The 26428-nt window shown below is 43.2% G+C and overlaps 1 protein-coding gene across 2 annotated transcripts in view; it reads right to left on the bottom strand.

Moving 5' to 3' along the window:
- The window catches only part of LOC125894516 (A disintegrin and metalloproteinase with thrombospondin motifs 2-like), a 154991-nt gene that overhangs the window by 14352 nt on the left and 114211 nt on the right, over positions 1-26428 (bottom strand). The window contains exons 4-13 of one of the 2 annotated variants that reach the window (XM_049585973.1): positions 24551-24756; positions 10274-10357; positions 8319-8475; positions 6960-7065; positions 6528-6671; positions 4589-4721; positions 3813-3842; positions 2569-2682; positions 1461-1606; positions 949-1127 (exon numbers count right to left, since the gene is read on the bottom strand). In XM_049585973.1, the coding sequence (XP_049441930.1) occupies positions 949-1127; positions 1461-1606; positions 2569-2682; positions 3813-3842; positions 4589-4721; positions 6528-6671; positions 6960-7065; positions 8319-8475; positions 10274-10357; positions 24551-24756 (1299 nt within the window). The remainder of the gene's footprint in view (positions 1-948; positions 1128-1460; positions 1607-2568; positions 2683-3812; positions 3843-4588; positions 4722-6527; positions 6672-6959; positions 7066-8318; positions 8476-10273; positions 10358-24550; positions 24757-26428) is intronic. The other variant, XM_049585974.1, reaches the window with a different exon arrangement.

Here is a 26428-nt window from a genome sequence, read left to right as displayed (position 1 = left end):
CTAAACAAATACTACAATTTCACACTCGGAGCAGACACACTCTTTTTCTCTCCCAACACTATCTGAAGCTCATGAGATGACAGACCATGAATGGAATTCGATTTCACCTCCCTGTTCACTTTTTTCTCTCTTTCTCTCTCTCTCTCTCTCTCTCTCTCACACACACACACACAGACACGCAAATCTGTGCTCGCACGCTAACACGCATTCACAAAAAAGTAATTTGAGACTGAGAAAGCCTTGCTGAAAAATATGGCATTTAGAAATGATAAAAACGGAGAAAAACAATTTAGCAAGGCCCCTCTTAGCGGAGTGTGTGTAGCGTGACCTGCGATTAGATATGGAGACAGCTCAGCACTTTCTCTAGGGCTGCCCTTTAGTTGGATGATAATTTAATACCTATCAGGACAGCAGTGACACCTCCACTTAGAGACAGGGTGGGTCTGACAGCCACACACACATACGTTTTAAATCTTCTCAATGATGTAAAGAGGTTCTTGATATTAAGTGCTCTGATAGCTTGTCCATGTGTGCCAACTGATACATGGAGGAAGAGGGGGCTAGTGAAGTTAAAATGACATCATTAAATGGGTGGAGAGTGAGAAGACTCAGAGTTCAAAGAGGATTGTTTTCAAAGAGATTTCCAAAGAGATGGCGTGTTTTTATGGGAGGGCGTAGCCGTAGCTCAAAGTAGCCTCAGCAGGACAGCCAGATGTCAATGACCATAACAGAACGCAACCTATATATATATAAAACCCTCTAAAACCCAACCGCACTCAAAAATTATGTGTTTGCTTCCTCCTTTTGGCTTCTTTACAACTTCCACAGTGTATCATCACTTATGGTCTGTCATCCTCAGGCCGGTATCTTTATTCTGACAGCCTCTCTCTGAGTCCACCTCTCCACCAAGTTACGTCATCCCTTTCCCATCTGCGGGTGGATACTCACGGTCTGTGTGTTCATAAGGCAGCCAGTGGTGCTTGTTGTTGCTGTGGATTTCAAAGCGGGGGTCCCAAGCGTGGCATTGCTCCTCTCGGGGGTCGCTGTAGATATCCTCGCACTCATTGGTGTTGCACATCTGGAACTGGTAAGTTGCCCCCACACAGGTACGGCCTCCGTTGGCTGGTCTGAGAGGGTTGCAGCAGGGCAAAGGATGCATTATCAGTCAAAATGTGTGTTAACTTCTGAAATTCACTGGCATTTTCTCAAAAACTTTGGAAATGAAACATTTAACACTTGTACAAATTATCTTGGTTTATGTAAATGGAGCAAATTATCACTTTCAAGAGTCAGTGCAACAAATATCAGAAGTTAAGTACCAAGAACTCATCGCAGTATGCTTGCTAAAACAAGTTTGGAGAATTCTGTATAATTAAGCACAGACTGAAGACTTGCAATTCCACTCTTTTTACACACACACACACACACACACACACACACTGGGAAACACAGTTTCATACCTAGGATTGTCACAGTCGCGTGCGCGAAACTGTACCCCTCCACCACAGGTGCGGGAGCACTGGCCAAACTCACTCCATGAGCCCCAGTTTCCATCTTGCTTGATGATGTCAGGTGTCAACCAGATGCAGTGACCTTTAAAGCAATGCTGCAAAAGGCAAGACATAGTTGCTATTTGGAAACAGTGTGCCATCACATTATTTCTCTTTGACAGAATGTTTGTTAAAGAAATACTTCACTCACAAAGTTACCATTATCAGATCAGTTAAACATTTAGATCACCAAGTGAACGGAGAATCCAAAAAACGTGAACATTCTTCATGGATTGAAGTAAACGGGAACCGCGTGAAACAACAGCAAAACTACATTGAAACATCTGTTGTAAACCTTCACACAACTCTAGCGGTATAATACAAGTCTTGTTTATCTAGTCGTATACTCAGCACTTCACAAACACATGCATTTACGCCAAAATGTTAGACTATAAAACATTTCCTCCTACGAGTAGCATGCTTGTACTGACATGTCTTAAATAAGTGGTTCCCAACTAGTGGGTCGCAGTCCAAAAGTGGGTTGTGGGTCCCTTCTGTGTGGACCGAAAAGGACTTACAAATTTGTTAAGTTTATAAAACACACACTTTATTTTAAGTACAGGGAATTTCTGGCACAGAGCTTTTATTTTGAAGTGCCATTTCCTGCTGTAGATAGAGTGACTGAAGGACAGCTATTTGACAGGGACAGCTAAAGTAGCTCGACGATACGCAAGTATGACGCCAAATGTATTAAACTAGTTGTGAGCTACTGTTTTAAAACGTAATGTTTTAGTGTAAATTCAAGTGTTTGGGACGTACTGAGCATACAACTGGATAAATGACACTTTGAGAGTTTGTAAACAGATGTTTTGATATAGTTTAATTGTTGTTAAATGCAGACCCCTATGACTTCAATTCATCAAGAACTTTCTCAGTTTTTGGATTCCTCGTTCACTGAGGAGGCTTGTGAGAAAAACAATGTTATCTTCACAAATTCAAGGTAACACAGTAAAAGATTGATATACAATTGGTCACTTTGCAGGTGAAGTTTTCCTTTAAAGTAAAACTGTATAATTACCTTCCCATTCCCGCACATGGTGCCATCGATGGGTGGTCCTTTCTTGGTCTTGCAGAAGAAGGGATTGTCTGGGTGGCTACACCACAGCTGCTTACATGGGTCAAATGTGCGATACTGTGGGGCACAGAGAGAGACTCCTTCTTACAATTAAAAGCCCTACTGCGGTCAACACACTGGGAAACAGACTGGCCTTCAATAATACAACTCAACCATCATGAAACAGCTGGAATGACACTAAACACTGAAAAAAGGAAATAAAAAAAATAGAGATGAGAAGAGAAATATCACTACAACAATAACCACAACAGTGTTATACCCAACAATAACAACACCGACCCCGCACTGCGTCACTGCACTGTACACTACGCTCCACTGAGAAACACACAGCCATTCATGCAAACTAAACCAAAGGATGAGAGAGAGACAAGACTCTCAGAATGAGACGGTCCGTGGTTTAATTAGGTCACAAGGGAGGTCAGAGGGCAGAGGGCAGAAGGTTAAAAGGCCGAAAGGTTAGGTCTCATCGACCTCTAAAATGCCCCTAGACACAGATCAAGGACCAAATTCTCCTCTTTGTCTGATATGAACCATTGATGAGGATACCACCAAACTGACCCACAGTCCAGTGTCTGAGGGGCCGTGCCCTCCTCCCTCCTTTCCACAGACTTTGATACCCATCATGACCCCAGAGGACCTTTGCAGGTCGGAGGGCGAGTCACAATCAATGGCTAGACTGTGGTAGGTAATCACCAATGACATCAGACTGGAGGATCCTAAAAGCTGAAGTGAAACATGGAAAAACAGCCTCTGTTCTGGCTCAGCTTTTCCCCCCTTGCATGGGAAAGACATCTTTCCAACCTTTTCCACTCGTTTATAGTCGTGAGTGTGCCAATATAATGAGGCTCTTCCTGCCAGCGTTGCCGTGATTTAACACAGATTCTCAGGAAAAGAGTCGGGATATGATACGGTTCAACTGTTGAACTGCACCATAGCCACTGAACCAGTAAAGTCACAGTGTTTTTAGAGACTTTACAGCCACTGTCTTTAGAAATGAGCATTTTAGAATCCTGCAGACTAACGCCAAAAATATGATGATGGGTAGAACAGAGAAACAAAGTACAGTAAAAAGAAAAGTAAGGAGCAACATTACAAACAATTACTACTTCAGAGGACAAAGAGAAAAAAGAAAATCTGAGAAAACAAATGACGGGCCACATGTCTTCCGGGAGGTAGTGTTACCTTACCTGCGTTCCTGACTGGCCCGCCTTTTGTAGCTGAAGGGAATGGGTTTGACAAGAGAATACAGGGTGATCTAGCAATGTGTGCAAAGCCTCTGAACAAGCCCTTTGTCAATCAAGCAACAGCTTCCCAACAGCGTGCCACAGTGGCTTCACAGTCATAGAGTGGGTGAGGGTGACGGGGGGGAGGTAAGATGCCTGGCGAGATGCTGAAGCTGGGTGAAGCTCGTCTAACTGTGACGGTTTGCGTTTACAAAAATACTGTTTGTGACAGGCTCATGTAAAGGCACTGTGGTATCAAGGTAAGTGTTGTGTTGAAATACTCTGTAATCTTAATTAACATTAATAAGTGCAAAAAGAAATAGCTATGAAAACCAATTACCTGCTTTTAAGCAAGATGCCAATCCCACCAGTGGCCGGGAGAGGAAAGCAGAGGACATCAGAAGAATGTGAATAGCTGTGTATGTATTACTCTTTCATTACAATGCAGATCAGAGATAGATGTCAGTGCTGGGTTCAGTTCACTAGGAAAACCTTCAGAGCTCAAGAGCACCCATACAAATGTATCTTTCACAGTGAAATTCAGCAAATTCTGATTTAACTGAATAGACTGAATTCAAAGTGAGTTTAGCCCAACTCTGAAAAGCTGCTTCATCTCAGGAGATAAAGTGATGCTAAGCTTGACTGGTGGCAACTGTTGTAGAAGTTGCCTTCAGTTAGACAGTGTTAGTAAACTCTAGCTATGTTAGTAAAGTGTCTATGAGACTATGGGGATCTCTTACCGCGGTGCACATCGTATAGCCCACACCGAAGTCAAAGCGACACTGTTCGTTCATGGAGTAGTGCAAACCGGGAAGCTGGGGCAGCGATGGCCAGTTGTGGTCAAAGGGGTCGTCACGGAGACAATCATAGGAACTGCAAGAGGAGTCAACGAATCTGATTAAGTTTTACTTTCTTTATTTGTGTCCAGTTAATTATGTCAGTATGCAGTATTAAAATTAGGGCTGCAACTAACAATTACTTTCACTTTTGAGTAGGGGTGGGAGAAAAAATCAATACAGCATAGTATCGCGATATTTTCGTGTGGCAATATTGTACTGCCACACAGAGCCAAGTATCAGTTTTTTTAAATTATCTAAATTATTACAAAAACAAATTTAACTTTAGGTAGCCCGCTATAATAATATAATTGATTGCTTTTTCAGTCCACTAGATATGTTTTGCTCCTACAGTGAGATGAACTGACTGAAAACTTTATCTTACTAGATTAAACAGATGTTGCCAAAGTTTTACTTTGAGGACAAAATTACAGTTGAAGAAGGTAATAAATCACAATATATTTTATCGCAATACTCAGCTTATCGCAATATATTTAAAATTGCAATAATATTGTATCATGACTTGAGTATTGCAATAATATCGTGGATCCCCTTATGATTCCCACCTCTACTTTTGAGTTATATAATGGTTTCTTAAGTATGCTGTTTGTAACTCTGGAGCAAAAGAGCTGATTGTTGAGTCTTATTTCCAGGTTGTTAAATACTGATGCTTCTGGTTGCTGGTTCAGGCTGACTACCGGCCCAAAGCGTCAGTATTTGACGACCTGGAAGTGAGACTCAACAATCAATTCTCTCGCTCCAGAGTTACATACAGCACCGCTGAGGTGCTATAGTTTGGTCTATAACATGTTACAAAATAGTGAAAAACCTCCAGTCCCCCAAAGCCCAAGGCGATGTTTTCCGATCAGTTGTTTTGTCCAAACAAAAAGTTCAAAACCAAGAGATTTAAAATATATGATAGATAAAGATAAAGAGGGTTAAGAGGCAAATATTGACATTTGAAAAGTTTCAAACCATTGATTTTGGGCACTTTTACCTAAAACTAAACTGACTGATCAAAAAAACTGCTGATAATTCAAGTGTTGTAGGACCCTGACACCAGCAAGCCGACAGTCAGCCATTGGAGTTTTGTCACCCTATTTATTTGCAGTGTGTCATGCACAGTTGGTCCAAGTTAGACCTTGCTGGCTTTTCTTTTTTTGCTGATTCAGGATGTTGAATCGCCATGAGAGATGGCTGAGCCCTTTGGTGAGTGAAATCACTCTGATTGGTAGTTCAGCTCAGTGCACCAGAAGAGAAACAGAAGCGAGGAAAGCAATCAGTCAGCTAAAGTAAAGAGGGCTCGTGATCGAAACAAACTTGTTTTATAAGTCACTGAGCTCTTTAGCACTGCAGTTCCCAACTGGTCCAGCCATGGGCTAAATCAGTGGTTCTCAACTGGTGGTCAGTTGGAGTAGTCTTTGCTGTGTGTTCAAGTTCAACTTTTTGGCCGAGACTCAGGTGATGAGAGTTGACACAACGGTTGGCCTTTCTCGCCACAGTCTTTGATGTAGTATGTGTGGTGTGTCTGGGCCTTTAAACATAGTATGTGTGGTGGATTGCTGTGCTTAAACTTACCTAAACAAAGTATATAAAATGGATCTGATGGAAAATTTAATCGAAACTTAAAATTTGGGCTTTCTCAGCTTGAAAACCACCACCATACCATGTTGGCAGTATGACTTTGTAATATAATAACTTTAAGGATAATAACAAAATCACACAAAAAATTGCAAATTCAGTCTAAAAATATTGAAGAAAGTACTGACCTTTAAAAAACCCATATAATGAAATGGTTGTATGAGTCTGTGTGTGTGTGTGTGTGTGTGTGTGTGTGTCTTACTGAAGGTAGCGTCCCAGCTCTTGCATGCTACATCTGGACCAGTGAAAGCGGTGGAAGGCAGCTTGCACCAGCGGAGCCATGATGCTGCCCATGTGCACCTCATCTCCACAGCGGTTGCCCTGGCCATCGTGCTCCATCCCCAGCCTGCAGAGAGAGAGAGACAGAGAGTGAGAGAGGGCTCAGAGGGGAAGTGAAGGGAAAGGAGATGAACAAGTAGAGACAGATTGGGAACATGTGGGAGGAGAGGAATAACAAGGAACAAAGGGAGGAGGGGGGGTCGTATCGTAGCAGTTCTCTCATCAGATATCAGCTGAGGTGACTATTGAACCAGCACTGTAATAAATCAATACAGTCTTATAAGGGACTGCTTTGTTGTCTTTTGCTGTCGCATGAGAGCAGACTTGAAGACTTCATTATGACAAATGCACTTACACGTGTCCGGTCTCATGTGCCACTACAAAGGCAGAGGAGAAACCGTCCTCATGGTTCAAAGTGCAGCTCCTCACTGGATGGCACATGCCCGTCACTGGGGCGTAACCTAGGCAAATAGGAAGAAAGACACAATGGTCAGGATTTGTCCTCTTAGTGTTGTGTTGTTCTGAAAGCTTTAGATTGTTAAATGTAGGGCTGTATTGAATGTAATTCTTTCACGTTCAAGGCTTCTATTAAGGTTTTCGAATGCTGTAATTTTTTATGACTTCATAACCCTTCATCAATTCTCAATCTGAATAAAGTGAGTCATCAGAGTATTTTTCATTGAATGAAATTTTTTAATGAATAATGTGCTGTTAGAATGCTGCTAGAACACATCATGAATACAAGGACTGAGCGTTGCTGTGTATGTGTGTGTTTCAGAGAGTGAGAGATAGGGTAAGAGAAGGTGGAAGGTGGGCTATTGTGGGCAGTGTTTCTGTAAATTATCAATAACTTACTCAGAACGCTGATTCATCACTGTTTGACCTGTATGCCCAAACCTGTGATATTTCATCAGCCTTCCTGAACCTGCCCGACCCCCCAGTATGTGGGATGAACCGCACATCACGACTACAAAGCCACCGCTGGTGTCTGATTCAACAAATAGTATGATACTAAAAAAAACTGTGTAGCCTAATCTTTATCTGCAACTGTGCAGGAATACCAGGATTAGACAGAATTTTCAATTTAACTCCATAAAGCGAAACATGCATCAGCTTAAAATATGTGCATTCGTGGGATGAAATTGATTTTGATAAACCATACTCATTTTTTTCCCTTTAAATCAGCGACCTACCTATCCAGAGATATGCATACTGTGAACTACTTACACATAGACACACACACACAGCACTCTTTAACACATATTCACATATGTGTGCATGTTTGTGTGTCTAATCCTAACCCTAAACCGTCACCTGCCACCCCTACATATGCCAATCTCCAACTCCCTGTGTGCTTGTCTGTCCTGTACTGCCTTTAATTGTGGGACTGTGGCTGGCCCTGCTCTGCCTATTGATTTTCTGCTGCTGAAGGCTGAGCCCAAGGGCAGCTGAAGGGCTTCTGGATAGCTAGGCCACTGCCTTTAGAGGCCTCTCCCCTGGGCCTGCCTGTTAGCCTGCACTCTGCTGCACAGAAAACCACCAACCACCAAACCCACAGCGCACTATGCAGCTTTATAAGGCAGAGGAAGGAAGAGGGGAGTTTTCTGTGTATACCAAGGAGTTTAGGGTCCTCAAGAGGGTGGGCATGTACTTTGGATGTATGCGCTATGTGTTAAACAGTAAGGGTTTCATATATGTTAATGTCTTTCTTTACCCTGCATGCCCGTCGGCCCAAATTCCTGCCGTGTGAGGAAGATGGCGTGATCGTGGTACTCGGCGTCCCCTGTGTCCTGCTTCTGCTGCAGGAAGGCCCAACGACACACGTTCTCCAGACTCTGAGAGGGGTTCCCCAGTTCAATCAGACTCATGGACTGGGAGGACAGAGACACACACACATGGGAAAGAGAGAAGGTTATACATAAACAGAGAACTAAAGCTGCCTCTAGTTTCAGTTATGGTACAAAAAACATTTAATTCAACCCTGTAGGGGGCAGTGTCACAATGTTATATATTGTCAGCACATCTTGCAAATTGCTGAGGTGTACAACACACTCGAACACACACACACACACACACACACACACACACACACACACACACACACACACACACATATGCACACACCGAGGGATTCACAGTACTCACACAATAATGCTTAGGATGCTGTAGTCTTGATGGTTTCAGTAATGAACATGAAACTGAACACAGAGCTGCCTATTAATGAGTTATGCACTAATAGTCAAAAACATGTCCAATTACAGACTATTTACTTTTGATTAAATGCATAACACTGGCAACAACACTGATACCCAGATGCCAGCGATTCCTTACATTCACCTTCACCTCTCATTCCCTTCCTCATTAGGATCTCTGCTCCCCTCCCCTTCCTCCCTACACTCTGCTGTAAAAGTCTTTCCATCTCTCCCTCCACTGCTTCCTTTTTGCCTCGCTTTCTACATTTCCTTCGCCGTTTCCATAAACGCACTATGCACGGCTGAATCAAATGGCGAAGGGTGTGTGTAGCGTGCTGCAGCGAAGACATATGGCCTGCTCCTGCACAAACACCCCTTAGACAGAGTGTGCTGTACACGCGTGCGTGCTTCATCATGTTCATCAGGTGCTTGTGTGTGTGTGTGTGTGTGTGTGTGTGTGTGTGTACGGGCGGGTTTTTATGATCTTTAAAGATGTACTTGGAATGGTGTGTCATGTGTACATGTTGTGTTGGAGTGTGTGTGTGTGAAGTGTGTGGGTGTGTGGGTGCGCCTGCATTCAGGGTCACATAGCCAATCTGCAGGCTGTCTGGGTGCAGCGCTGTTGCCACGGTAATTGGGGATGATGGACAGCCAGAGCTTTGGCTGAAGCTGCATAGGGGCTGGCCCAGAATGACCAATGTAGGAGTGTGTGTGTGTGTGTGTGTGTGTGTGTGTGTGTGTGTGTGTGTGGGAGTGTGTGTTTCCACGGCTCCACTGGGACTGTGGACATGTAGAGAGGAGAGGAAGAGATAAGGCTACAGCAGCATAAGTGTATCACAGAGCACCTATCCAGCAATAAATTCCCTTGTATCATCCTGTGGGGTAATCCCTGCCCGTCTCCATTCCTGCCATCTCCTGCTTTATCTCTCTTTTTCCCTCTCTTCCACTCTTTCTCACCTCCCCTCTCCGGCACAGACAGGAAGACAGAATTACAGTCAAGAAGAAAAGGATGCTGCCCCCATCGTCCGGTCTCTTTGTTTATGAATGAGGGAGGGCTATCATTGATTGTTTATCTTTGCTTGGACTTCCCATGATTCTGTGCTGCAGCCTACTGGGAGGAAGGCTGATTGCATAACGGGCAGAGTTTCTGTGTGCTTTGGTGCTGAACTGTGAAGGCGTGCGACTTGAAAACACTCCCCTGGGATGCTGCATGCTTTTAGTTCCTCTTTTGCTCAGTCCACTGGAATAACAGGCTCCGGGCATCAGTGCGTGCTGATGAGTGCGTGTGTGTGTGTGTGTGTGTGTTTGTTTATAAGTGTGCGTGTACGACTTGGCTGTGCTTACTGTAGGTACTTAAAGCGATTGTGGAAAAATCCTAGTATCAAAGATAGCGTTGATAGAGAGACAAGGCATACACTTTTCAGGAATTGCATCTCAGTCGACTTTTCAGCAGAGCTCACGTCTCGTCAGGTCTTACCTTGCCGTAGCCCAGCATGATAATTCGCACCAGCACCACGTTGATCTTTGCTCCCAAAGACTGGTCATGGTAGATTTCATTCACCTGCAGTCACATAGAGAAACACAAGACAGAAGTCTCAGTACAAGAAATTAAAAAGCATTCACTCAAGGGTGTGTAAGTTAGAGATCAGTGATAAGCCATTAATGAGGGCAAAGTTTGAATTTCCTAATAAGCCACCAGGTCTGCTGCTATATTAGTGAGTCATACATGTCAATAAAGATGTTTTATGATAATCCATCAAGTCTGCAGCTGTAAATACTAAAGACATACTACGCATGATTGTTGGATACGAAATTGAAGGTGAAAGCCAACCCCCAGATTCCCTCCCATTTGGTGTTTCACCTCGCTTTATTGTTCTTTTTTTTCAGCACTGTTTCTCTTGGATGTCTGCTGCTTATGGTCAGGCACCTGTTCGCTACCCTTTTATAAAGCCCAGACGTCACCTTACTGATGTGAGGGGACACGCCCATAAATGTCCCGCACACAGAAAATAAGAAAAACAAAGAGCAAATACAAGCAGATAAAAAGTTACATTTTACAAATGGCTTTTGGGAGATTTATAAACCTTTCTTATATGACTTTTACCCCTTTGTACCGAAATGTGCACATGTGTGCAGGTTTTTAAAATGTGGGAAAAACCACAATAGATTGCTTTCCTATTGTCAGTAGACCAGAGGTGTGTTCACGGCTCAGCAGGTGAGTATGGCTGAAGCCCCCTCATGTACTTCAGTTGTACAGGCTGCAAAAATAAAACACTCTTTGATTCCCTCTACACACAACATATGTTTGTATCATGATGTTGTTGAATGTTATTTCTGGCCTAAACAATTCAAGTAGCATTTTAATAGGCCTCACTATCAACAACTGTTTTACACATTTATATGTTTATTTTTCGGCAATTGAAAAAACACAGTGTCACATTTGTATTGCAATGAATTGTGGGTTATTAAAACAGGGAAGTCTGCTGAATTCTGCACCCTAAGCAGACTCTCTGGAAGTCAGCAAGTACGATGAAGTCCATTTGGATTCAACTGCTTTTTTTTTTTTTCTGGTGTGTCACAGTGAGATAACAGCAGAAAGCAGCATTGAGACCAGTGAAAATGTTACAATGGTTACTTCATTTTTACTTCTCTTACTTAGTCATCTCTCTTCCAAACTCTGTGCTGACGCTTCTTGGACAGAGATGGACGGTATTTTCTAGCACGCTATTGCATCGCATGGGCAAAGGGGCAAAAATTAGCGCTGCCGATTGGAGCTAACTGAACCTGGAGCCAATAAATGCCCGTGACTACTGCAGAGTCATTTGGGAGTGAATGCCGATCGTAACCGTTCCCATTAAATACACAAGCCAGATATTAACAGGTGTTAGTTGGTCTATTTTTTCAACACGAAGGGGGCTTTATTAACCATGACTAAAACCAGAGGTTGCAAATTACAAACCTGTTATAAAGGATGCCTTATTAGGAAGAGCAAAGATCTGACTAAAGTCTCTCACCAGCAACATAGTGATATGAGAAACTAGAAGAGAAGTGAAGAGAAGAGCATGCCCCCAGAAAAAAGGGAGAAAAGGAGGTTGAGGAGAGTGCAAGAAACTCAGTTTCCCATGAGCACAGATGGAGAGGAGATGAAGGAAGAAAGATGCAAAGCAAGGAAAGAGCCTAATGCAAGGAAACAAGGTAATGTGTGACAAGGGAGATGAAGAGAGCATTATACTGGCAAAACACACAAACAAACAAACACACACACACACACACACACACACACACACACAAGGCAAGAGAGAGAGAGGGGTAAATTGGCGCAGGAGTTGAGGCCTGCTGTCCTCAGTGGCTGTGTGCGGTGCCTAATGAGGCAAAGGGATGTAAAAACAGACAGCCGTAATGAGATGGCTGATGGACACGCTGTGGAGACAGACACACACAGACTGTACACACACACACATTCACATGCACGCACAGACGAAGAACAAAATTGCAGACACACCCAGCGAGAGAAAGGTATGAGAGAGAGTTGAGAAAAAATGCTACGAATAGAGACAGAGAGGCAGAGGGAAGGAGACTGAGCGGAGAGGGGAGAGGGAGCACAGAGGCAAAGTGAGGAAAGAGAAGGAGCTAAGGAGGGAGTGGAAACGATGCGTTCTTAGAAAACAAATGTAGCGTGGAGCTGCGGGTTTTTAAAAGAAGCGGGGTGAAATTCGGAGTAATCTAATGCTGTGTTCCACGCGTGGTGTTAAGTCGGAAATTCCAGCACGCTATTAGGAAAAATGCAGCGGAGTGATCCTTCAAGTCAGAATGCTAATTTGTTAGCCACAAACTGCCTGGCATTAATTTATCTGATTACATCAACACATAAACATGGCGACTACGCAAAGGCTTAATGGCTTCACATCATTTTCAGAAACCTCTAAATAAAGTCATGTTTGATCGTCAGTATCGGCCCTTGTGTTATTAGAAACATCTGGTAAATGACTGAATATACTAATTAACCCCCTAAAATATAAAGTTTAAAGTTGCCAGCATTCCTAGCTAGCTCGCTAATGTAGTTAAATGCCACTAAAATTAGCGGTTTCGGTGGAGGCTGCATTTTACGTCAGGAGAGTCGGACCTTGTGGGCATCCGTGTGTTTGTTTCCAAGCTGGAACACTAGAAGCAATGGAGGCTGTCATTAGTCTGTGACAGTACTGTGACTGGGACTGTTTGACCTTCAAATGGGAATGGAACAGAGGGAAAGAAGAGAGCAATACGTAAGGTAGTGATCATCAGGCACTGGAAGGCAATGCAACCACATTAAGAGTGCTCCAGCTATTTTGGTACTGCACTTTCACAAAGTCAAGGAACTTGCAAGAAACAGTCAGTGGTCACATCTTTGAAACTCCAAGCCAAAACTGATTTGTCAAGTACTGTCCCACAGACTCAACAAAGCTGAGATCCATTGTCCTGTGCAATACCTGTAATTCCTGCAGGATTATAACTGAGACATATTCCTGAGGGGCTTTTCATATTCCCAAGGGACTTTTTTGTAGTACAACTTTTATTTGTAATATTCTGACATGGATGGGACCTGCTAAAAAAATGTCTCAAGGGATCTATCTTGATGTAATAACTTATTATGTATGAAAGATTCTTCTGTTGCTGTTTTACAGCCTCATCTGCAAAGTAACTAGTCACTATACACTCATCAGGCCACTTTATTAGGTACACCTTGCTAGTACCGGGTTGAACCTCTTTTGCCTTCAGAACTGCCTTAATTTTTCCTGTCATAGATTCAACAAGGTGCTGGAAACATTCCTCAAAGATTTTGGTCCATATTGACATGATAGCATCACACAGTTGCTGCAGATTTGTCAGCTGCACATCCATGATGTGAATCACCCGTTCCACCACATCCCAAAGGTGCTCTATTGGACTGAGATCTGGTGACCCAAAGTGTGCCAAGAAAATATCCCCCACACCATTACACCACCACCACCAGCCTGAACCGTTGATACAAGGCAGGATGGATCCATGCTTTCATGGTGTTTACACCAAACTCTGACCCTACCATCTGAATGTGGCAGCAGAAATCCAGACTCATCAGACCAGGCAACGTTTTTCCAATCTTCTATTGTCCAGTTTTGGTGAGCCTGTGTGAACTGTAGCCTCAGTTTCCTGCTGTTAGCTGACAGGAGTGGTACCTAGTGTGGTCTTCTGCTGCTGTAACCCATCTGCTTCAAGGTTGGACATGTTGTTGGTTCAGAGATGGTCTTCTGCAGACCTTGGTTGTAACCAGTGGTTATTTGAGTTACTGTTGCCTTTCTATCATCTTGAACCAGTCTGGGAATTTTTCCTCTGACCTCTGGCATCAACAAGGCATTTTCGTCCAGAGAATTGCCGCTCACTGGATATTTTCCCTTTTTGGGGCCATCCTCTGTAAACCCTAGAGATAGTTGTGTGTGAAAATCCCAGTAGATCTGCAGTTTCTGAAATACTCAGACAAGTCTGTCCGGCACCAACAACCGTGCCACATCCAAAGTCACTTAAATCACCTTTCTTCCCCATTCTGACGCTCGGTTTGAACTTCAGCAGGTTGTCATGACCACGTCTACATGCCTAAATGCGTTGAGATGTTGCCACGTGATTGGCTGATTAGCTATTTGCGTTAACAAGCAGATGAACAGGTGTACGAGGTGAATGTATATATATGTCTATGATAAATGTAGTGGGATGAAAGGTACGATATCTCCTTCTGCAATGTCATTAGTTGAAATATAAAGTGGCATAAAATGAAAAAAAAAAACAGAAAGTACAATTTACAACAATGTGGTGACTCATTTATTTTGGAAGGCTACAATCACATGACCAACGTGCTGACGGGATTAAAGAAGGAAGCAGTCCTAAGCTGCCCGTTAAGGAGGCAGGTTAAGTGGCTGATGGTCCACAAAACAGACTTTCCCCAGGAGACTGACTTTGAATGAGCTGTGAGTCATTTTAAGGTACATCCTCCCTAAACCTGACCACACTCTCTTTATTTGCCCAAATCAGACCTCCGTAACCTCGCGTTCGGTGTGTAACTTGATGTTAAGGACAAACATGGGTTGCATTTTTGTAGGACATCATATGAACGGTTACATGAGGATGCTTTGACTTGTACCCTTTTACCTTCCACAACTGTACAACGTACAAAGTTGAGAGGGAGAAAGCTATGGTGTTAAAATGAATCTTATTTTTTTAATATCCTTTCAGTGTTTGATAATGAGCTTCAGTTCCTGAAATGAAGGACGGAGGAGTAAGGGACGAGTTTTAGAGTGAGGGACACGAGAGAAAACAGGGAGGGAAAAGTTTTCTTTCAGCGACCTTCAGTCCCACGTTTTGGATGCTCCTTTTACACACTGAAAAAGATACGGAGTTGCTAAGCAACCACCAAACAAAGACAGAGTTCTGTTGTCTTCTCAGTTTGACCCTGTCTGAGACTGTTGGTGTGTGTGCGTGTGTATGTGAGACTGAGTGTGTAAGCAGTTTTCATCTTGCCTGTCTGTCTGGCTACCTACTGGTATTTCTGTCTCATTCGGTAACATTTGTCTCACTCCCTCGTTATCTTGGCAGGCTGAAGTATACGTGAGTAAGTGACACATAATGACTCCGTGTGTGTGTGTGTGTGTAGCGGTGTTTGTTTGTCTGAGATGACACAGACACTTGGGTGGGTCAGTTCACACTTGGCCTGATCCGGCCCGTTTCCTTGACAACTGTTAGGCCAATTAGGGGTGGCTGACTTCCAGGTGACCCCAACACTACAATGTCCAATCTAATGAGACACACAAACACACATTTTCCGCGGAGTAATGTCATTTCGCTCTCAACTTTAGCTTCATGTGTCACTTGCATACAGTTGGACACTTTGCAGACATGCGCTGTACACAGATATGGCATTATTCATAAGCCCAAACACACCCATATACTCACACACACGCGCAGCAACACACAGTTCCTTGTTAACAACTCTACAGGCATGTCTCTCATTAATGTTATTGAAGGGCGACGCCAGGTGTCATTACTTACCACCTGGGCTACAGGTAACCAAAGTGATAGTAGTAGAGTTGCCCAGCTGAGTGTGTGTGTGTGTGTGTGTGTGTGTGTGTGTGTGTGTGTGTGTGTGTGTGTGTCTGACTGTCTGTCTGTGTAGTAACTAATGCAGGCCTAGAGGTCAGCAAGGCGCAAAATCATTACTATCAGATAAATAATGCAGCCACGGCCTGTCACTTAAACAGGCACTGTGTAGGAATCTCTCCCATCTAGTGTTGAGATCGTATATTGCATTCCAACGGATAGCACACTCTAGCACCTCACTGTTTCAAACGCGTATTGCAACAGCTGTAGCTGCTGTGTACCAAAAAGCTATGATAACATTGATGAAACCATGTCATCCGATTCTTCATGGAGTATTCATTCAGGCTCCTACGCAGACACACGTGACGCGAGTTGACAAACCCCCTCCTGGGCCATGCTGGCTGTGTTTACAACGTAGGACTGTTGGGGCGGATGTAAATTGAAACAAACTAATCAGGTCTTGTCTTTTTACAACTGACAAGTGGCTCAAACTCACAAACCTCATCCCTCTCCACGCAACACTGTGTCGCAACACTGCAACACTGTGCCGCTAACAGCTGTTAGCCGCTGTTAGCTGTGATTCTCCTTCAGCAGCTCTCTCCACCTGGGAAAGGCTACCCCAATGTTGACCCTCGTTTTTTGAAATCGCCGGTCACGTTGCCTTTTTGCCTTTTTTCAAATGCACCGGCACTTGTGATTAGCCTGCTTGCTGCTGCTTTTCATCACTCTACCTGCAGGCGGAAACCGGAAACCGACAAGTGAAAACGCGAAAGGCGATTCCATATTTCTCAAGTATGTCCCTGTATTTTCAAGATAGCGCACGTACATGATGAGACATCGGTCGCAATGTATATGTAAATGAGAATTTCGGAGCATACGGACATACTTAGATATGCTGATGGAGGTAAATACACATGTGCCTTTAACACTGCAAGTGGGAGGACGAAATGAAGAGAGACTGTGGGAGAAAAATGGCAAAGGAGCAGTGAGAAGTGAATTAAAGTCAGTAACTGTTTAAACATATATTGTAGGTAAGATTAAAGTGTTTAACCTATAAATGGATAATAAGGATTTTGTTGTATACGTGCATCATAATTGGAAATATAGACCTCGTTCTACTCATGTTTACAAACAAAAGTCGTGTAATAAACCATAAGCGGCGTCAGGAAACATTAATAACCTCAATTCTGCCGTTGTTGGTCTGCATTTTTACAACCTGTTAATCAGATTGTTTTTTCAGTGTCAGTGTTGGGTTCCAGATTCAATTAAAATCTGAAGCATGAAAGAGAAGAGGGGGCACAGAGATGTTAAGTGTGTGAAGCAAAGCATTTCTCTAAAAGTGAGAATAAGGGAGGGATAGTTCACACTGGAACCCAAGAACGAGAGACACGAGCGCTTCTGTCTACTTTTAATCTGCAGTTTGTTAGCTGCTGGCACCTCATCCACAGGTTCACACCTACGTTTAGTATTACAGTGACACCTTGCTGTACATATTCAAATGTATGTAAGGTAAGAATTAGCCTATTTCTGTCTGGATTTGTCAATTTCTTTGCTCTTACTAAGACTGAGGGGAACATACTGTAGTAGTAATAAGCTCCTAAAGGCTTAAAATACATTCAAGATAACTGTGTTATAATATGGACATTTTCACAGTGTTTCATACACCGAGCTCATGTGTTTAAATCAACTTATCATGGAGAGTGGGCTTCACTTAATAGGCAATGAAATTTTGTCAGGAAACATTTTGAAAATGTGCATTAAAAACACTCTCAGCTGCCGATGAGACAGAACTGAGTCATCAAATAAAATTTGGCTAGAGTGCGACATAAATTAGATAAGACTTTGGACAGCTTCTCTACATCTTTTTTGTCAACACACATGGGAATATTTAAAAACTGAGACCCAGGATTTTGACAGTGCTCCTTGCATATCTGTGACACCTCCAGCTAACAAGGTGTCTATTATTACCTGGACTACCTCTCCTTTCCCAGCTTTTCCTGCCACTTATTAATGTGACTTTTCACTGCCTCCAGGAGCTTTGGTAAAGACAAGACTGAACGATCTGCACCACTTCCAGACAGCTCTTGCAGAAATGATTCTTATCACATGCAGGAGGCATAAAAGTGCAGACAAAATACACCTCAGTATGCCAATATGCATCATTAAAATTAAACACACACATGTGAGCCGCCCTCACCAGCGGTGACTATCCATATCTACAGAGAGCGTGATTAACACTTAGCGGCACCTCTCGAAAGGTCTCCATTAATGGGTGAGAAAGACAGGTAGACAGACAGATCACTGTTGGCCACTAAATCTATCACTATGATGTTCGCCACAGGAAGATTACTGCACAATGGCCTCCACTTGGCATTTGGCACACTGCATATTTTACTGGATTTGCCACAACATTGTTACGACAACACTCGTGCTTTCAAAAGGCCCGTATCAGCCCACTTTGTCACCTGTGGTACAGGCCAGACCCCTGTCCTTTTCGATTTCTTCTCCTTTTTGTGTCACCTCCTTTTTCTTTGTCTCTCCGGATTCAATGATAATTGTCTTGCATTTCTGATTTTTTTTTCTTGTTTGTGTTCTCTTCTTTGTCCAAATCACACTCAACATATGTCACTCGCTGCTTAAAGGTCGACTCCATCTGCGTTCGTTTCTGTTTTTTTTTTTTCTTAATGAAATCGCCCACTCAGCTGTTAGCAACGTACGCAGTGACGTAGGTTAGAGTGCTGATGATAATAACAATAATACCTGAAAGGGTTAGTTTGAACTTTTTGAAATGTGGTTGGATGACGTTCAGCCTGCGCCCATTTTGGAGGAGCATGCAGGAGTACCACCACAGAAGCGAAGCAATGTACTGCTGTGTGTGTTTTCCTGCCCTGCCTGCTAAGTTTCAGCTGTCCCTCACCAGTCCTGCACTCACCTCACCTCATGCTCACCTGTATTCAGTCATTTCCTTCTTAGACCAGCCAAGTTCCTTTCCTCTTTGTCAGTTTGTCTTCATCTTTTGTTTCTGTTGTCTGGATTCATACATGTGCCTGCCTGCTATCACCTGATTCTGGGACTCTATCCTGTCATCTGCTGTCTGCATGTGGGTCCAGTCCTGCTACCTGCTTCTCAAAACATGGTATTTAATTAACTATAAATGTACTCCACATTTTTTTAATGTACAAAGACAGAGAGTCACGCGCTTAAAATAAACAACTTGTGCATATATTTGCATGCACATTCTCACTCATTGATAGATTGAAAAACAGTGAATAATCAAGCCACGTGGTTGGACCTATTCTTGTCCATTGATGCAAAGATACAGAGCAGGGAAGGGAGGTAAACACATGGGAAAGGAGTGGGAAGCAGAATTACCAATACACACATTTAACTCAACCTACACATTAACACACACACACACACACTTTGACACTCCTGTTGAACTTAGCAGACAGGATTTAGTGGTTTTCTATGGGAGCACTTTGATGTCTTGCAGACAGCAGTTCCACCCTCTACCCTCCGACACACGCACACGCAAATTGTCCACCTTAACCCTTAGGTTATTTCAGCAGTCATCCAAACTAACAGAAATACAGAAATTAGAGGAGGAAGATGCAGACAGTAATTACAAAAAACACGACAGACGAGTGGAAACAGACTTTGAGAAACAATGCATACACTGTTTTACAGAATAACCTCTTGTACAGAAGTGCAAGTGCTTCATTTATCCTTTACAGGAGGCCGTACAACACTGTAACAGCTGCTGCAACAAAAGACAGATGATCACTTCACTGACTTTTTCTAGGTGTGTTGAAAGTGTAAACATGAATACTCATATGACAGCCTTTCTGTCAGATACACTCAATTCAGCCTGAAAGTACAGAGAGGAATCGAGAGGATGAATTTAAGGAGAGAACAGGTGGAAGAAGGAAAAATACTGGAGCGGGAGAGGAGCTGAGGAGACATCATGACATAAAGTAAAAGGTTTTACAATGTCAAAACAGTGCCCTTATTTCAGAAAGGAAAAGTATTACTTCCTTTCTAAAAAACTCACCTGCTTATGAATACCTTTAGAGGGCACCTGTGGCAAATATATACTCTCAAGTCTGTCTCTCCTTATCCTAAATTTACCAAGCACGTCTTCCCATAAACCTGTGTCATCACTCACATTATGCTTAGAAAGTTTTTTAACATCGTTGAGGATTTGTTGCCATAAACTAACCAAGTCAGGGCGGAGTAACAATGCAAAAGAGCTCAGTGTGGAGCGACTCAGTGCTGCTGAGCAAGTGAGAGAAAGACAGAGAGGGGAAGATATAAAACAGAGAGAGAGAAAGAGAGCACACCCATCCTATAGTGAGCAAAGCAAACTTTCAAGAAGAAAGTCGCCCAGATGCCACGCGTGGGAGGCAGCCCTTATTTATTTATTTCTGTTTATCTGGCTGTCAGTAATTTATTCCGAATGTGCTGTTTAAAATACTCCTTCTCCCTCTGTCTCTCCATCTCTTCCCCACAGATTAGAGGGGGGCTGCGACAGGGCTGCGTATTCCCTTCTCCTATATTGTCTAACAAATATCTAAAAGGGGAGGCAGAGAGCACAGCGGCTCTTGTTCTTTCTCAAGCGCTGAGCTGAGACAAAGAGGTGTGGTAGGATTTGTTGCTGTATGCTTGCACCTGCTTAACAGTCGGAGATTGGCTCCTTGCGCAGTGGGTCGCAATACAAGCGAACGCAAACAAGGAGCACGCACACAAACAGACGCGCACACACGTATGCGGTGGGCGCACGCGTACGAATGCGTGCAAACAGCACTCTCGCCACAGGTTTAATTTGCAAAGATTAAAGTCTGCAGTGTGTTCAGTGTCACATCAACACACGAACGCACGGACACACACACACACACACACACACACACACACACACACACACCTGGGAGTTTGAGTGCTTGGCTAAGTGTTGTTGTGGCCTGGAGCATACTGCCTGCTGTTTCTGCATCTCTCTCACTCTTTTCCTCTCTTTCAGACACACACAAACACACTCACGATGAATGATGACATGACACAAAGCCTGATGAAATGATATGTAGGAGCCCCTTCAGAGCACAAGGCACACCTAACACACACACATACACACACACTCACACTCACTCAAACAAATGAAATCTCATCATATTCAGACAGAGAAGAAAGGATTACCCGCGGCTGATTGCTGGATGAGAACATGTAGGAAGGGAATTGAATCCTCATTCAGTTGGTGTGTGTGTGTGCATGTGTGTGTGTCTGTGCGTGTGTGTGTGTTAACCTCTTTCTTTGACCTCTCTGTGACTTACTTTCCATTCAACTCAAATGGAACAGTTTTCCCATTAAATGATTTTATTTTTCAGAGGAAGACAACGAATGTCATTTTGGGACATTTGGGATGATGGGTGTGCATGAAGATGCATTTATGTTTGCGTGTGGTTGCATGTGTGATGTGCAGTCAGTGGTGGACAAAGCACTCGGGCCCATTACTTGGTTAAAGGCACTAATACCACATTGTAAAAATACTCCACTGTATTAAAAACCTTACTTAAGTAAAAGTTTGTTTTTGGATTCATCTTACAGCTGCATCTATGTGTATGTTGCATTTTTCTGCTGTAGACGTGGTTGCGCTTATTTTAACTTCTTTATTTACTGCTGGGCGGTTTGGTCCACAGCAATGTGTCATAATGCACAAGTTTCAGAGGTTTTAAAGAAACACCTTAAGTGAGTGTGCGGCTGCTGTTTTGTTGTTTTTTAAGGCTCTAAGTTCAGCTCAAGCACCTCTTTAAGTGTTTTGCTACGGATGAGCGGTGGCTTTTTTCCACAAAGAAACACCTTAAAACATGGCTCAAGACAAACCAGTCATATGATCACTGACTTTTCTGGGACTATATCATGCATATTTTGTATGACGTTTTATAGGTGATGTACCGCAAATTTGCAAACGGTTTTGCTTTTAAGTCACTGAATTGTACTGTATTGTTTTTTGTATTGTATTGCAATGGATGAAAATTGACCTTTCACTAAGCCCCGCCCCTTTTTGATGGTCCGACAAGCTGTTGGAGTAAGCATGGAGCCCACACTGTAACTAACTGCACTCCCTGAAGAAATATTATCATATTTTTGGAAAAATGAAGCAGTGATTCCAGAGAGAAGCAGACAGAGGGGTCTACAGTCTGTGTTTGAAGGATATATCCAGGATGTCAAACTGACTCAGCAGCAACAACAGGTTAAAAAGACAAAGATAGTTAGAAGCTAAAGCCGAACTATAGGCTACAGATCACAGTGTAAAAGTGAACCACCACATCACTGCTGATCGCCACACAAGACAATGAATATAAAGGGAGACTTTGCTGATATTGAACCAGCTGTGTGGCATCACAGTGTGTGCAGATGAACAATGTTTGGCTTCGCCCCCGTGCCGCTGCCAGCACCCAGACCTCCGCCACTGGATGGGCAGGGATCTCCAGGGGAAGTCAAACAACGTTCATCTGCGCACACTGTGATGACACACAGCTGGTTGAATATCAGCAAAGTTTCCCTGCTTCCCTTCACTGGTTCCTGTACAGCAGGGTCGGTCTTTGTTTCACTGTTATAATCATTAATAAGCAAAAGCAGCATGTGTATACATTCAGTAGGCTATATCTTCAGTGGCTAGCTAGCTGATCCTACACTTTTAAGGGTTTGATTCTGGTTTTGGAACAGGGAAGAAACGTATATCTTTTTCCAACCTCTCCAGGTAATGAGTATCATTAATACATGACGTGCCCCAGGCACAACATTTAGCTCCAAATCCACAAAACACACACACAGCCTGAAAATGAAGGAAATCTGAAACAAGTGCATTGGAGTCAATGGAGCACAGCTGTGTTGATGTTGGACCCTGGTCTGAGCTGGCCTGATGCTACATTATGACTGATTAGCAAAGGGTCAAATGGCTATGTACCCATGACTAACTCTAGCTCAACAGTTGTATTGTGCATGACCCCTGTTAAATAAACTAATAAACATAACTATGCTATGAGATCATCATATGTTTGTGGCATCGCTGTCCCGTGATGATGCATTTTCCAGCTGATCCAAGATGGTGTGTTAATAGTTTATTCATTTTAAGAAGACAACGGTTTTTTTTTTAATTTTAACAACAAAATTCAAATGCATTTTTTAAATTTATTTTCACTGGACATAAATAGTATAAAAATATTTAAATAAGTTACTTAAGATGTCAGATCATTTAAGTGGAGTGAAAAGTGCAATGAAAAGTGCCTCTGAGACGTGGTGGAGTAGAAGTTGTATAGAAGGGAAATACTCAAATAAAGTACAAGTACCTCAAATCTGTACTTAAGTAGTACAGCACCTGAGTGAATGCACTAAGTTACTTTCCACCACTGTTGATGTGATCCCTGAGATTTCAGCTTCTAAAGTAACCTAATGGGTCTAGTTTCGCAGATCGGGCGCGGCGGGGACGCAGCGCACCTGCGCTTCGCCAACTGGGTGTGGCCAGGCAGATTTTGTAAGTTTGGCACACCGTGCGCCTGGCGCAGCTACTCCTCTATCCCACCTCCGTCCCTCCTACCGGCGCAAGTTGCCTCTCCTCGCCCTTAAATGCGCCACGCAAAGGTGTAATGAGAGTTTACTCAATTCGCCACGGCAGAAGAGAGCAGCAGCGTCAGACGGCCAAACTCCTCCCAGGACGAAACTTATGTTTTGGTCCGGGAAGTCTGCTCGTAGTGTCCGAATATACGGAACTGCGAGCAGACCTCCACGGGCTGATGATGCAAAGGTAGCCTGGGAGGAGGTCACCACAATTGTAAATCAATGTTGCGTTTCTCTCGTGCGTGCGCACTCTCTCTTTCTCTCTCGTAGTCTCACTCTGTTTCTTTTCTTCTGACTTTTCTAAGATGACAGATGCTGAATATATACTCCCTATCTGATGCTGTGGCTGTTTGTGGTTGGCTGAGAGGAGTGTGAACTCATTAGTTTGCAGCTGTGTTAATCAAATCAGGTTGGGTTTCCATTACGCGTGCCAAACGGTGCCAATCCCCTTTGATCTGACATCAGATGTGACGGGACAGTCGATATAGAGATACATTTATGTGCTGATTGCAGATAGTTGCATTGAATAGTGTTTTTTTTGGGTATTTATTGCATCGTTAATGTGCCTGATATTCTGGAAACCTGCCTGTGAGGTTTTGGAGACGTGTGTGCACTGTCCGCCGGTCAGCCAAACTTCGGCTTACACCGGCTGCGCTCTCCCTGCGCTGACAGTAGACCTGGTTTCAGATGGCGAGCTTTTAGCGCACCTTCAGTGAAGCCTTTTGGCACGAAACTGTCACTGCACCAAGCTGGATCTGTCGACACCTCCCCCTGCTGCGCCGCCATACCCATCTCAGCGCACCTCGGTCTGCCAAACTACCAAACTGAGTGCGCCTCGGGTTGCGCTGCTCGAAACTAGCTCTGCGCGGGGTTCGCCACCCTGCGCTGCGCCGGGAAACTAGAGCCCTAAATGTCAGCAAATCACACAACAGATGCCTAATTCAATGACACATGATCTGATCAATGATTTGTGTGTGTGTGTGTGTGTGTGTGTGTGTGTGTTTGTTTGTGTCAATGTGTGTATCTAACTGCCACCATCACTTACAATGTTCATGAGTGTTAGCAGATACTTCTGGACATGCTCCTTCCCGTGAAACTGGACCACCGAGTCGTCGACGCCCAGCAGCACCTCAATGTTGTAGGCCCGTTCCAGACTCTGTCTGCGCATTCGGCCCGCTCTTGTATGGTTGATACTCTGCTCCACGCCGCGGTACAGAGACTCCAGGTCCATCAGACCACCGAGATCAGCACCTGGAGACAGAAAAACAACAGGGTTATGTAAGGTATGGAAAACTGACATATAAACTTACAGGACTGATTGAAATGTTGGTGTACAAATCTCATTAAACAGCATTCAGCTGAGGCCTAGTTCACACATACACAGGTCTTTTTAAAAACTAAAATTTCATTGTAAAAAGAAAATCCCTTTGACACAACCACTGTTTTAAAAAAAATCTGTCCAAATGAAACACAGAAACACAAATGAAACACCGTCAAGAGCATGCCACACCAACAGGTGGCGACATATCCCAATCACCCAAAGAACAAGAGGATGTTGGCTATTCATCAGCCAGAAAAAAGCTATTACTGAAGGCTACATTATGCAGCAGTGACCTCTGTAGCGCATTCCAACGCCTCTGTTTCTCAGTATAATGGAGGAGCAACTCTACATTGTACATATGTATAAACATGATATTTTGACAGATACTGTGACTGAGATGTGAGTCGCAATTTTAGTAGAATTGGTCATTTTTGAGCTTCATTTTCACCAAAAAATTAAAAAAATAAGAAAATAAAAATGATGATATGATTTTTGCTGGGGTCTGTACCAGACAAGCATGTTCCCTTACATTCCATATGATTTGTAGGCCAGGGCATCTCTGTAGCACCACAATGCTTTATTCATAACGGTGTATTGTGACATATTTTACGACTTACCATTCATTATGCAGCCCTAGTAAAAAGTCCTGCTAGCAAGATCAGAGTTAGTTCTGTTTTGTCAACGTCCGCACTGGAAATGTTGCCTCATTTGCGACGCCTCACAAGATTGACAATGGCACACACTCTGATGGTACTAACGGTCTACACGGCAACACTGAAAACTGAGTTTCTGAAAATCTCGCCCATGGATGGAGTTTGAGAAAAGGACCATTTTCAGTTACTTGAATTGCAGTTTACACATTGTCTTAAGCCCAAAACACAGACAAAAACCACCTTATAAAAAATACCTGTGTATGTGTGGACTAAGCCTAATATTATTTCAGTTTCTAAAAGAATAGGGTACTTTAATTACATGAGCATGTAACCAGCAAGGAACTTGAGCTAAACTCAAACTGAAGCCAGACTCAGGCTTACAATCATCTGCATCTTACATTCTTGATAGATCTGAACATTAACCTTTTTTTAATAGAAAGAAACAACTCACAAATTAACTTTAACATTTTCTAAACATAGGTCATATTTTTGAGCATTTTTTATTTCTTAGAGTGCTGTCAGACCTAGAGTTCGCTTGCTTTTGGCTCAGTCAGTAACTAAGTTTGAGTTGGTTCGTGTTCTCACGGCAGTATTTACAAGCGGACCAGATAAAATGCTTTGCGCGAAAAAGCTGCTCTTGATTGGTCAAAATTTCTAAGTGGGAAAAATCCAGGAAGTAAACAAAACATTGAAGAAGAGCACACTTGCAAGATAAATGTGACACTTTCTAATGTCACAATGGAGAGACAACTACGCAGGTTGATTTTAGCGCTGGTCATCGTGGACTATATTGCTGTTATTGTTCATTTTAGTCAAACCATACAGTTTGAAAACGAGGCGCGGCTCCAACTAGAAAACAATGTTTTGATACATTGGATGTGCTGAATGTGCATATTAAGGCAGTACAGGAGGAGGTGCACATTAATAATCCTCCAGGACTGTAACATGC

Source organism: Epinephelus fuscoguttatus, linkage group LG9 (assembly GCF_011397635.1).
Source record: "Epinephelus fuscoguttatus linkage group LG9, E.fuscoguttatus.final_Chr_v1".
NCBI lineage: Eukaryota > Metazoa > Chordata > Actinopteri > Perciformes > Serranidae > Epinephelus > Epinephelus fuscoguttatus.
The sequence above is the reverse complement of the archived record's forward strand: the minus strand, read 5'-3'. Positions and strand labels throughout refer to the sequence as shown.